Source organism: Astyanax mexicanus, chromosome 25 (genome assembly GCF_023375975.1).
Source record: "Astyanax mexicanus isolate ESR-SI-001 chromosome 25, AstMex3_surface, whole genome shotgun sequence".
NCBI classification, from domain to species: domain Eukaryota; kingdom Metazoa; phylum Chordata; class Actinopteri; order Characiformes; family Acestrorhamphidae; genus Astyanax; species Astyanax mexicanus.
Window position 1 is genome coordinate 1,810,535 of NC_064432.1, and position 13,161 is coordinate 1,823,695.

Sequence of the window (13,161 nt, forward strand, 5' to 3'; positions counted from 1 at the left end):
TTCCTTAACTTGATTTGAGCTGATGGGTTTTAGAAGGACGTGCGTCTGACGTTGGCGTGTTGATGATAATTCAGCAGGTGGTTCATTCGGCAAGAAGCCTTTCCAGGATCATCTCCATAGTAGTGCTGCTGCAGCTATTGTGGTTTTTATACCAGCAGCAGCAGCAGTTTCAGGCGCAGTACTCTAGATTAGTTCAAATTCACCAAACGAACGAGCTCGTCAAGAAAAAAATGAGACACAAGACGAGATGGAGGCAAGAGAACTATATTTGATACATTTCCACATTTGAATAATGGAGCGAGTGAACCAAACACACACAGATTTTTTATTTTCTTTAAACCCGCGCTGGTGCATTGATGGTTACACACACACACACTGTGTCAACTCTAGACCCACCTGTGAGATTAGCGTTATTTTATCAGCAGCAGGATAATAAGAGCCGCTGGATATCTGACTGTGCTGCTCGTGTGTTAAAAAGGAGGTGGTGAGTGACAACGATGAAAGAGAGAGAGAGAGATCTATCGATTTCTTCTGGAGAGGTGCGCGGAAACGGAGACAAGACTGGAAAGCACGTCTGAAAAAACACTGTGCGTCGTAGCAGGAGGGGAGGTGAGCTGCCCTCGCTTTCCTTACAGCATCTTCCTCTTCTCAAACTCCTGCAGGAGAGGGAGAGAGGGAGAGAGAGAGAGAGAGAGAGAGAGAAAGAGAGAGAAAGAGAGAGAAAGAGAGAGAAAGAGAAAGAGAAAGAGAAAGAGAAAGAGAAAGAGAGAGAGAGAGAGAGAGAGAGAGAGAGAGAGAAGAGAGAGAGAAAGAGAGAAAGAGAGAAAGAGAGAGAGAAAGAGAGAGAAAGAGAGAAAGAAAGAGAAAGAGAGAGAGAGAGAGAGAAAGAGAGAGAGAAAGATGCTCAAGTTTAACACTTGCAACAATTTATTTACAACAAATAAATTACATAAATAAATAAAAAGAAATTTGACATTTTAACCAAAAGTGTAAAATTAATCATACAAAACAGTTATCTTTAATTTGATACTATATAATTTAGCAAGAACACAACACTAAGCATTATTTCTAATTTTAAAATGAATAAAAATAAATAAATGCAAGCTTAAAGTCAATAAGTTTTAAAGTTATACTGGAGTATGTAGTTTCTCTGTAAGCTATAAATGTAATATTGGATTTTGGCATCAGCAGATAAATACATATGTAACACTGGATATTGACATCCGCCCAGAATTCCCACAAAAGTACTTCCTAATTCCTTCTAATTGTATAAAAGTAAACTTCTCTTTTATATTTTTTTAAAACTATTGCAATATTCCACAGTATTACAGGATTGCAAACGTAACCCTATATCGCAATGCACATCATATCAGCAAGTTTTTGCCAGTACACACATGCCTCTGTGTGTGTGTGCATTCATGTTAGGGGAGGCTGTACAATAAGCTCATAATATTTCAGGGATTTTTTGTAAAAACAATATTCTTGCTGACATAAAAAAAAAGAAAATTGTGTTAGTATAACAATTTTAAAAACTCAAAAAACTCAAAACTAAAAAACTACAGTAAATTGGCATAAAATTGGAATAAAATAAAATAATCTAACAAAAATCTACCAAAATTTAATGCATGCATATCATCGCTGTCCAAAGAAAAATTAAAAACAAGTATCTCCATTTTTTGTCGGTTTTTAGTTTACTACAACATCTGAACAGACAAAGTGTCCCTTACATTGTACCAAATAGAAATACTTCAACATAATCTGAAATTTGAAGTTTTGGAGATGCTCGTTTTTGATTGGGCAGTAAAGATATTAACTTTGAACAGACATTAATTCAGAAATGGGTGTTTAAAACCTCACAGTAAATAATAGTTAAGACTGCTTAAAATCTGTATATTACTGTGTCAGGATTTACAGTCTACAGTCTAAGTGATACGGCACACTCTTAAGTCAGTGTGAGTGTGTGTGTGTGTGTGTGTGTGTGTGTGTAGGGGGGGGGTAAGCACCACTGACTGCATCAAAGAGCATAACACAGTGGCACTGCAGTACAGAGCAGCTCTCTCTCTCTCTCTCTCTCTCTCTCTCTCTCTCTCTCTCTCTCTCTCTCTCTCTCTCTCTCTATATATATATATATATATATATATATATATATATATATATATATATATATATATATATATATATATATATATATATATATATATAAGAGCCAGTATTCATTAAAAACACCAACCACCCCACCCAGAACTACCAGTACAAATCCAGCACCGGCACTGGTGAGAGAGAGGGAGCGAAAGAGGTGGAAAAGTGCGGGAAACTCCGCTCATTTCTGTAATATATTCCCCAGCACCAATGAAGAGACACAAAGATGACTCTAGACCATTACGCTGCAGTGCAGTTATTTACATAGTCAATTTACTAAGAGTAACAGCTGCAGGGCGATCCGAGGAGCGCTCTGAAAACACATTTTCCCCAACCGGCTACGGCAGAATTGTGCATTTCAGAGAGAATTCCCTTATGCTAATGCTATTTATCAGGAAGCTGGTGCGTGGAGCCGTGAAAACGTACAGGTCGGGGAGATTTAGGAGGAGTTCTACTGCACCCTGGTGGATGAAGGTGGATGAACATAGAGTGTGGAGGAGTAAGAGTGAGTGCTGCTTACTTTGAGGAAAGTTTATATAATATCTTTATATATGTAGTAGTAGTAGTAGTAATTCTATGGATTCTTAACACCAAGACGGCTCATTGGCTATTTTCCTGGCAGGAGCGGTTATGATATGTACAGCCTTTGGGGGGGTAAAGGAGCGTTCAGATGTATGCTTTTAGTCCAGTAAGCAATAAGAACTTTAACATTGTTCCAGGGTTGGTTTGAGTAAATATGTGGCATCGGTCTTGATGGTACAATTTGCAGTTCAGTAGGATTGTTTAACAATGTGGTGATTCTTCTCCTTTCAACAAAAAAAAGAGTGAGTCAACCTGTCTGTCCCATTCAGCCTGCCCTCTGTTCAGTAATGGTCTGGCATCAGTTGGTGGGGTCTTGCACACAGTAGCCTTCTTTGCAGCCTGGTCTGCCTTTTCATTGCCCGTGTGACCGCAATGACCCGGGATCCAGCAAAAAACGACATCATATTTCGAAGATTGATTTTGTAATTGGTATGCTTTCTGCAGTACAGCCACAATGATGGGATGATCCAAATCTAGAGCCTTCATATATGTGTGAACATGATCTTTCAGAGTGTGTATGTTCTACAGTGTGTGGGTTCAGTGGGTTCTTTTAACCCTACAGTCAGTAATAGGGAGGAATTTTGGAATATTTGGCAACCGAAAATATTTAAGACTCTGCTTTTTATAAACTATTCAGTATTTTCACAATGTCGCGTGAAATTATATATATATATATATCGGCATGTCTGCTGGGATATTAATTGTAGTTTTGTAATAATTTTATCTGTGAAAAGAAAGACAAAGTTGTTGCTATTGGACACAATACTATCACAAACATTTTTAAATCAGCGATAGGTACGGGGATGTGACTGGCCCATCTCAAAGCAAGTATTAGAGATGTCAGCAGTATGCGGATGAGCATTGTCCTGATGGAATGTATGTTTGTATCTTATGCTTTTCTGTAAGGTGTCATCTTTGCCTTAGCTTTATTTTTAGTTTCATGTAAAAATTTAAAGCTTCACTGTAACATGTGACAAATAAATAAACGTATGACATTTTGCCATTACTTTTGCCACTTATCATAGACTAAATTAAATAAACTAAATGCTTTTTTTTTGTCATTGTACAATAAAAATTCTCATCTTTTTTTCACTTACTCAAGCTTTAAAAGTTTTGTCATTTTCAGCCAAATCATTTTAGTTGCATAAAAATTCGGTGCATCCCCAAAACAAAACGAATAAAGAAAGGAACAAAGAGTGAAAAAGACAAGAGAATTGAAAGGAAGCTGAGGAGGCGGTGTTTGCACTTAATTTCTGTAGCTCCTGTGTGTTTGTGCTACTGAAATTAAACCGGCCAACGAGATTAAAAGAGATGTATGAACACAATGGGCTGCTAAATTAACAACCAGCAAGAGTGTTTTTCATCATTACTCGCAATGATTACAAATTAGACACCACACACACAGAGAGAGAGAGAGAGAGAGAGAAGCTATCGATGCAGAGGAAGAAGCATTTGCAGAGGCTAGTAATGAAGGAATAAAATGATGAATGGCTGTAATACACGCTTTCACTTTTTATACATCTTGTTAAAAGTGGCTGCCTGTGATAAATTGAAATAAAGGGGCCGAGTTGCTAACTCGCCAATATAAGCCGGGCTTTATTCGTTTTCTCAGCGAGCTCGATCGCATATCATAGAGGTAAAAACTCCCTGCTTCCGCACTCTCAAATAACACTCCATCTTAGCCTCCAGCTGCGGCGGTGAAGCCGAGAAGCGTTCGGTTCCTCCGTTCCAATCAAATTTCCTTAAATATTAAAAAGCTTAAAAGTATAACCAAAGTATTTATTTATTGTGTATAATTTAACGTATACACAAACATAGCTGATATGTTGTTTAGGCCTCCACCTAATAGTTTAGTGCTTTTTTATTATTATATTAAATTTTAACAGCAGCCCAATCAGGATGTTTTTAAGTTTTTATGTCTCCAGCTCCTGTGAGATTATTGGCTAGTTGACTGGGTTAAGTAAACAGTAAAGAAAAATCAAAATATTGTGTTAACATTTATGATGTTATAGAATTATTATTTGCACGTAAACACACTTAATAAAAGTTGATTTGGTATTTCTTCAGACTATTCCACGTAAGGCTGCACAGTGCTAACCTGCAGCATCTTTTTTTTATTACCTTTTATCAGCTTTAAAAGACAGTTAATACTAAAAACCTGTATTGTAATGGAAAAGAATGAATTATCATATTGAAATTAGAAATCAAATTGAATGAAATCCTCCATTTCCACACGCTGTTGTGTTTATGGGGATCTGGAGATGTGGAAACACATGCACAAAGTGTTATTACGGTGTGTGGCATTGGACAAATAGTGATTTTATTAAACGTGAGGAGACGAAACTCGGAGATATGCGTCCGGATGGGACTAAAATTACCAGCGCTCAGCAAAAAACAGTCATTTTCTCAAAGGATGTCTAAAAAAAAAAAAAAAAAAAAACACATACATTGTCATTCCAGATGGAAATAAAGTCACAGAGTACCCTTTATAAAAGAAAAAATACCCCAGAACCCCCTGAGAAACTAATCCCATCTGGATTTTGGTCAAGGTGTTTGAAAAGCTTTTTTTATCCTGGTTTTGCTGGATTTTAGACTTACTGATCTTCCTGGTCAACCAACCAGCTTGGCAATGCTGGTCATGCTGGTCGATCAGTATGCTCATGCTAATCAACCCTCATTTATATGGATGATCAAACTTGATCATACTGATTAGCTCGCTTTAGTCAAGTTAATCACGCCTAAAGAGCAGCTAAACCATCAAACTCAAACTTTAAAAACTAACAAAAGCAAAGTCCAGTTTGGTCAATATATTAGCTGGTCAACTAGCTCAACCATCTTGAGCTGTACAGGGCACAAAAGGATACATAACAAAAATATTTCTTATAATTTCATTTAATTTTAACTTTTTGAGGTTGTGTGACCTTTATTTAAATTGAAATCGATTAGGAAAATGAGTGATTTATACCCAGTCCTACTTCTGCTCATCTTACCTTAAACATTGTGCTTCCCAGCTGTGCTGGGGACATGCTAACCACCACTCCAGCCGACTGCAGGGCAGAAATCTTCTCTTTGGCTCCGCCCTTTCCTCCAGCAATGATGGCCCCTGCGTGACCCATCCTCCTGCCAGGGGGAGCCGTGAGTCCGGCGATGAATGACACCACAGGCTTCGCGTTGGCACCCTAGGTACAAACAAAGGGGAGGAATATAGGAGATTAGGGGTGTCACGAAATTATGTCATGGTTTCGAGCATCGAAGTCAAAAAGAGGATCGACGATTCCTCCCTCTAAGCTACGCCATCGGTGCAGCACACTGTAGCTCAAAGAGCAGCTCTTTCTCCAGAGAATGTGGACATTCTCACCTTCTTAAAGAAAAACTTGAAAATATAAAAATAACACTTGTTTTGTCTAGCCTCAAATATGTTAATAGTTTTGGTACCTTAAAGAGCATCTTTCTCTCAGATAAAGTTAATAATATATCTTTATTAAAGAAAAAAAGTTTCTCATTCTCAGGGACCGAAAAGACTTAAAGTCTTATTTTTCATGTTTAACTGTTATAGTAGGATAGAGTTCAGTTTGTTAAGGCTCTAATTGTTCTATTATTTTGTACATGACTGTTCCTGTATTTTTTTATTATTTATTTTGTTATGTTGCACATTGCTGTTTTAATAGTGCACACTGCTGCTACCAAAAAAAGCCACTAGATGGCATTACATATATATCTTAATCAAATTATTTAAATTTGACCATTAGTGCCTAATGTGGTGTATTACAGATCACTTGTATCACTTTGCATCACTTATATCAAGCCCACCTTTTGAAATAGGCCTCTCTGCTGTAAAAAAAAAGAGAAAAGAAAAAAGAAAATCGAGAATCGAATCGAATCGTGACCCTAAAATCGGAAATAAAATCCAATCCAATAACCATAAACAAACTCAAAAAAAAAAAAAAAAAAAACGGAAGAGCATTAGAATTATGACGAGCTTCGCTAGTAGCCTTTATTCACTTTAACCTGGAGTGCTTCTGAGTGAGGCATTATACAAGGCCACTGAAACAGTTATAACCAACAACTAAACCATAATAAAACCAAGTGTTCCTCACTAAAACTATATCAACACTAAAAGCTTTAGAAGCCAAATCAAACCAATAGCGTCTGCAAAACCTTGACAGAGACTAAGAGAAGTGAATCACAGCATGCGTGAAAAAAAGAACTGAAGCCTTCAGGCTTCTTAAATTCTGGGAAACTATCACTAATAAATCCTTAATTCCTGGTATTTGCTTATTAATTAAGGAGTATTTTATCATCTTCAGTAGTATATTTAGTGATGTTTTGTAGAGATTCACAGAATCACAGAATTGTGAGGTGCCCTGTGATTGGCACCCTTAGCAACAAGTAGAAAACAGACTACTTTTTAAAACAGAATATGCTATTATTACAAATATGGATTTTGGTATTGTTTAAAAAAAAAAAAAAAAAGAGAGATCCAGCACACTCCTACCCTAGCATTAGCTAAACCTCGACAGATACTAAAGGAAGTGAATCACTGTTCGGTTCCCCTAAAAAAATCTCATCACATCCTATTCATTCACAGACCTGTGAATAATAAAAGAGAGGCCTCTGGGCTTCAGCTCCACAGATTTCAATACAACAGTGTAAAAATAAAGCAGGGCAGGGCGAGGTGGACTGTTTAACAGGCCGTGTGGGCGAGCGCTAGCTGTAGCGGCTCAGGCCCGTCACCCAGTATGATCCCATTCGGGCCGTGAGGTAATTAGTCACGTACGAGCTGATTAGCTGCTGGCTTGTCCTTGCTCAGCTGATGGATCATCATGTTTGGCAGATGAGAACATCCATTCCCCCCCCCACCCCCCCAACTTCCAACACTCATCCAACGGCCAATATTTCATTCTCAAGAATAACACCAGGAACACGGCGTGGGTTCAGGCCTTATCGCTGCTCTGACGGCTGGATAACAACGCCTCGGCCGGCAGAGGAGACGTTAACTCTGCATGCAGATTCAACAGGACGCGTCCAGGCCTCTGATAACGACAGAGGGTACGTTGGGAGAGTGGCGCTTCTAGATAAGCTCCAATGCGAATGGTCACAAAAAGTCAAAACTCTGCAGATTGTTTTATGTTTTGTGTGGTCAGGAGAGTAGTGGCAAGATTACAGGACTTAAGTCAAAGCTAGTGACAGGCTATAAAAGTATTATTGAAAAAAATAATCAGTTTAAAGTAGTGCTGGGCAATTATGGCCTTAAAAAAAAAAATTATCTACAAAAAATAATTCGATTCGCAAACAGATACATACATATATCTTTTTGGTGTTTAGATGCTTTGGGTTGAGTCAACTCATTGAGTAGGGGTGTGACGAGACACTAATATCACGAGACGAGACGAGACACAATACTGGGTTCACGAGAACGAGACGAGACGAGATTTAAAAATAAAATTATAAAGAAAACGTCAAAAATGAAAAATGGCTTGAAAACTAGATTTTTATTTGACAAAATCATATAACGCACACTTAACAGACGGGTTTCTCTCACACATTGATTCTATAAGAAATAGAAATAAGAATAGAAAATAAAAATAAAACTTTTCTAGGTCTTATATAGTGCAAACAATAAGTGCAAACCACAACCAGTCATATTAAGACTATAGTTTGTGTTTTTTCTCCTAAATCTCTTGTAATTTAACTATGAATAACCATAACCAGTCATATTAAGACTATACTTGAAGTGTAAACAGAGACAGAACATGTTTTTAAATACAGTACAGAGCTAAGGGATTAGTACACCCGTTTATGAAACAGTCACGTGTAGATTTACTTACAGTATTTATATATGGTTTGTATCTTGTTGGTCACTCTGTTACCGTTTATTGTTTCCACTGGAGCCAAAATGCAGCCAGACATACAACTAAAAAGTAGCAGAAGCATCTTCTATACAAATACCTGAATTTTCCTCTTCTGCTGAGAGCTGCTCTCACTGCTCAGCCATCATACTCTATCGCAATCGCTACTGGGTTGCCAGATCCCTCTTAAAAAGTCCACACTGTTTTTTTGCCCCGAGAGACAGGTTTAAGCCTGACGAGAAATATCGTCCGTTTAAATCTCGCGAGATCTCGTGCCATGAGATCTTGTCACACCCCTATCATTGAGTGAACCAGTGATTCAAATCAAGCCCATGTGTTTATATCACATGGAGAAACTCACACACTGAGTGACACTGGATAATATTTCAGAACGCGGGTCTGTGATTGAAAATGGAGAAATAAAGCCCTAAACGCGTCACAAAAGAAGAAGAAGTGATTATTTTTATGATAGTTTTCCACAATTAATCACAGATCCTCACCTCAGTTTTTAGAAAGGGTAGGGTTGCGTGTCGAGGTGTGGGGTGGACCCACGACTCCCCCACCTTCACACGTTACAGTATATTAAATTGCGATTATCCTGTTGTAAAAATCACATAAAACTGTAATTCGAATTACTCGTAAAAAATAAAATAAAATAAAATAAAAAAATAAAAATCGCCCAGCACTATTTTAAAAGATCTGTTTAGATAGACCTGCAACACTGAAAATGCAACCATGCTTTTACTGCTGTCATCATGATCATAAGTAATCTATTTTATTTATCTAAGTTAATAGATGAATAAAAAAAAATTACTGGATAGTTAAAAAGTCGGCATTAATATTGACGTCATTAAATGCATCGGATATCGGGCCGGAGAGGCCGATCCAGATTTCAGTCCACTGTTTTTGCTCTGGAACATGAACCCGCCGTCACGTTAACATAAGAAACCAATCACCAAACAACTAGCTGCTCATTTGCCTAAAACTGACGTTTGTCTGGAGATATTTTAGTGTAGAAATGCTGAAAAGCAAAACTTAGTGACGTACCTGAAATTTCAACAGTAGAAATTAACTTCATGACTTCATAACCAGTGATGGGAGTACTACCACCGTTACTTTTTTCAGTAACGAGTAATCTAACTAATTACTCTGACTGTAACTAACACCATTACCATTTCCCATTTCCCACACCCCACATACCTGTCAAGTCTCCCATTTTGGTCCAGAAACTACCATATTTTACCCCTCTTTTTCACTGTCCTCCCGTACTAGTATTTATGACCGTATTAATGAGAGATTATTAAATCTCTTAATGCCAATCATGGTGCCAGTTCAAGGAGAAAGTCCCGCCTTTCAGGAGAAACAACCAATCAGCTTACTGGTTTTGGATTCTGATCATCTAATTGTAGTTTGTGGTTCACAGGTGGTTATTTTAGATGTCTTGTAAATCTGTCTTAAAATGTAAGGGATACTGAACCTCAGTTGGGCTGGTGGGTAGGCCCAAAGCGGGCGGCAGAAATTTTCCCTTCAAAAATTGAGAGGTATGCAAAAGTAACGCAATAGTTACTTTTACTGGTAACTAGTTACTTTTGTAGTGGAGTAACTCAGTTACTTTTTTGGAGAAGTAACTAGTAACTACAATTAATTACTTTTTTAAAGTAACGTGCCCAACACTGTTTATAACCAAAGCATCCAACCACCCGACATCTAAACCTAAACAGAGCTGGGTCTAATTCACCAATTAATTATGCACCCCACCTCCATCTGCTGTAGCTCCTTAGCGTATATAAAGCGAGTTAAATTAGCATTATAATTCCAGCCTTTGTTCCTATTGTTTCAGCACAGCTGAATTACTTTAATTATGAAACACGCAGTCGAGGTGTTCTCCTCCTCCTTCTCTTGGCCCTGAGGAACGCCCCTGCCTGCTCCTGCCGCTCGTACGCAGTCAGTCAGCTGCAGCTTTTATCTGGGGAAGATTAAGATAGCTGCTTTAGAAGCAATTACAGGGGCCCGAGCGTGCTGCACTTGGGGAACAATTTCTTCTCTTTCTTTTTTTATTTTTACCTTTTTAAGCAACAAGGCTTCTTTAAGCCATTCCACTCAAGTGAGTCTTCAGCAACTTGTCTCAAAAATGAATTACAAGAGGTTTAACATGTGCAGCGAGCAGGGGGTTGAGAGAGGGAGGAGGGGGGATTGACAGCATAAAGGTAGAGGATTAAAGAAGGCACGTAACGAGGGATAGAAAGCAGCCAATAATAATAATAATAATAATAATAATAATAATAATAATAATAATAATAATAATAATAATGGATAAACAGGTTAGCACTAGGGGTGGGTGATATGGCTCTAAAATAATATCACGATATTTCAGGGTATTTTTGTGATAACGATATACTTGGCGATATAGAAAAACTAAAATAATTCATTCATTTCATGAATAGAGTATAATAGTATAACAGCATAATCATAATGTGGCAAAATAAATAATATAGCATAAAATAATATAATGCAGCAAATAATATTGCGGAATATTTAGTGCATGCATATCGTTGCTGTGCAATGAAAAACACTGATCTCCAAAACAGAAAAAAAAACAAATAAATTGGAAGTCAATGTAAAAACAGTTTATTTCAGGTCATTTTGAAGAATTGAAGAATGTAGTAAACTAAAAATTAACAAAAATGGAGATAAGTGTTTTTTATAGGACAGCGACGACATAAACTGCTAACTAAAACAATTATACAATAAATACACTTAGAACTTCCAGTAAATAATAGACTACATTTAAGACAGAACATCCCTATTATCACGATATGGATTTTTAATATCCTGATATTTCTGTGTCACGATATATTGTATACGATATAATATTGCCCACCCCTAGTAAGCACCTACACATAATATACATTAACGAAAAGTTTTAAACCCTATTAGTAGATGAGATCCAGCAAAATCCAACCAATGAGACGGAGAATTATATCTCAGGTTTAATCCACGTCCAAAAACTCGGTCCGAAACGCTCAGAGGACATTACAACAAATTAAAAGCATATAGGACCCCTTGAATTGAATTTTAGCTGAGGAGCAAATGAATGAATGAATAAATTAATACTGCCACAGACTTAAAAGCCCCTGTAATAAACAGTCAGTAAAAGATGCTGTAAATACAGTATTGCTTTTACGATTTTAGACCAATTTTTATAGTTTGACACCTATTAATTCACCTAAAAATAAATAAGATTTATGTTACTGAAGAGGATAAAATACTCAATCTAAAACCAGGAGTTATGGATTTATTGGTGTCAGGTTTACAGAATTTTACAACCAATGTTCTTCACTGCAGGTTTACTGTATTTCTGCATCCTGTTCATTTGTTCATAGCACCACCATGTGGAGTAAGGAAGTAAAGTGAGTCAAATTGGGAGTTTAGAGTGCCTATGTTTCAATAATAAGAATAATGATATTCTATGCCACATATACATACAATTTGACATATTTGATTAAAAGGGTGTTTTAGTATATTTACTTTTTTTTTGTACTCAAAATTCTTAAAAATAAAAGTTTGTTGTTAAAAAAAAAAGCTAAATAGCACTATTATATCAATTAATATATTTAATATATATTTTTGGCACAATATAGTCAAACAAACAAACAAACAAACTAGAGTATATAAAAGTATATATATATATCTGATTCTATATATATATATTCTACATGGACATTTTTTTTTTATAGCTATAACAGCTTTTGGTGGTTACCTGTTCAACCCTGATGCTAATGGTGCTGATAAAAGAGCTACTGCGAACATGGAGATGATATCAAGAGACATCTCTCTCCAGCTCTCTTTAGTTCTAATTTTTTTAGGTTTTCGTTGTTTTTTTGATGCGTGAATGAGAAGGTTCTGTTACACAATCTCACCAAAAATTTACATGGTCATTTTAAATAATATATAATGATTTCTGCTCAGAAAAAGGAGGTGTCTTTCCTATAAAACGGTCCGGTCCATCTCACAAGCTGAATTATATTACATTCCACAATCATAACTATATGCCTTACCAGTATTTAACTAGACAGCCTCTTCAATCTCGTCCTTCTGCTCCGGGAACAGCGTTTCCGAGCTGTTATATTCGCCAGGGCGCAATCAATCGCGTCCAGCGTTAACAAGGATACGTCACAGCTGGCAGATATATCTTCCTGAGCTGAATCCAATACGTGTAATGTTGCACGGACGGCAATTGCTCTTCGACTCCGGGACATTATTTCTGGCCGGGCCGTCTATTAAGTGTTCACCAAAAACGGCCTCATTAAGTTAATGAGACATCAGAGCAAGGCTGGACTGAGTAAAGCCCTACCGTTTTTTGCTTATAATATAATATAATTAATATATTATACACAAATATATATATATATATATATATATATATATATATATATATATATATATATATATATATATATATATATATATATATATATAGCATAAAGCAGTGTGTAAGACTGGTGGAGGAGAACATGGCAAGATGCATGAAAACTGTGATTAAAAACCACTCTTAAACTCTGTGAATATGAACCTGTTTTCTTTTATTATT

The 13,161-nt window shown here is 36.8% G+C and overlaps 1 protein-coding gene across 1 annotated transcript in view; it reads right to left on the bottom strand.

Annotated features, from left to right (window-relative positions):
• Positions 1 to 248: 248 nt before the first annotated feature.
• The window catches only part of suclg1 (succinate-CoA ligase GDP/ADP-forming subunit alph), a 28,918-nt gene continuing 16,005 nt past the window's right edge, over positions 249 to 13,161 (bottom strand). Inside the window, exons 8-9 of the mRNA XM_022681631.2 lie at positions 5,712 to 5,900; positions 249 to 656 (exon numbers count right to left, since the gene is read on the bottom strand). Coding sequence (XP_022537352.1) covers positions 630 to 656; positions 5,712 to 5,900 — 216 coding nt within the window. The 3' untranslated portion in view covers positions 249 to 629. The remainder of the gene's footprint in view (positions 657 to 5,711; positions 5,901 to 13,161) is intronic.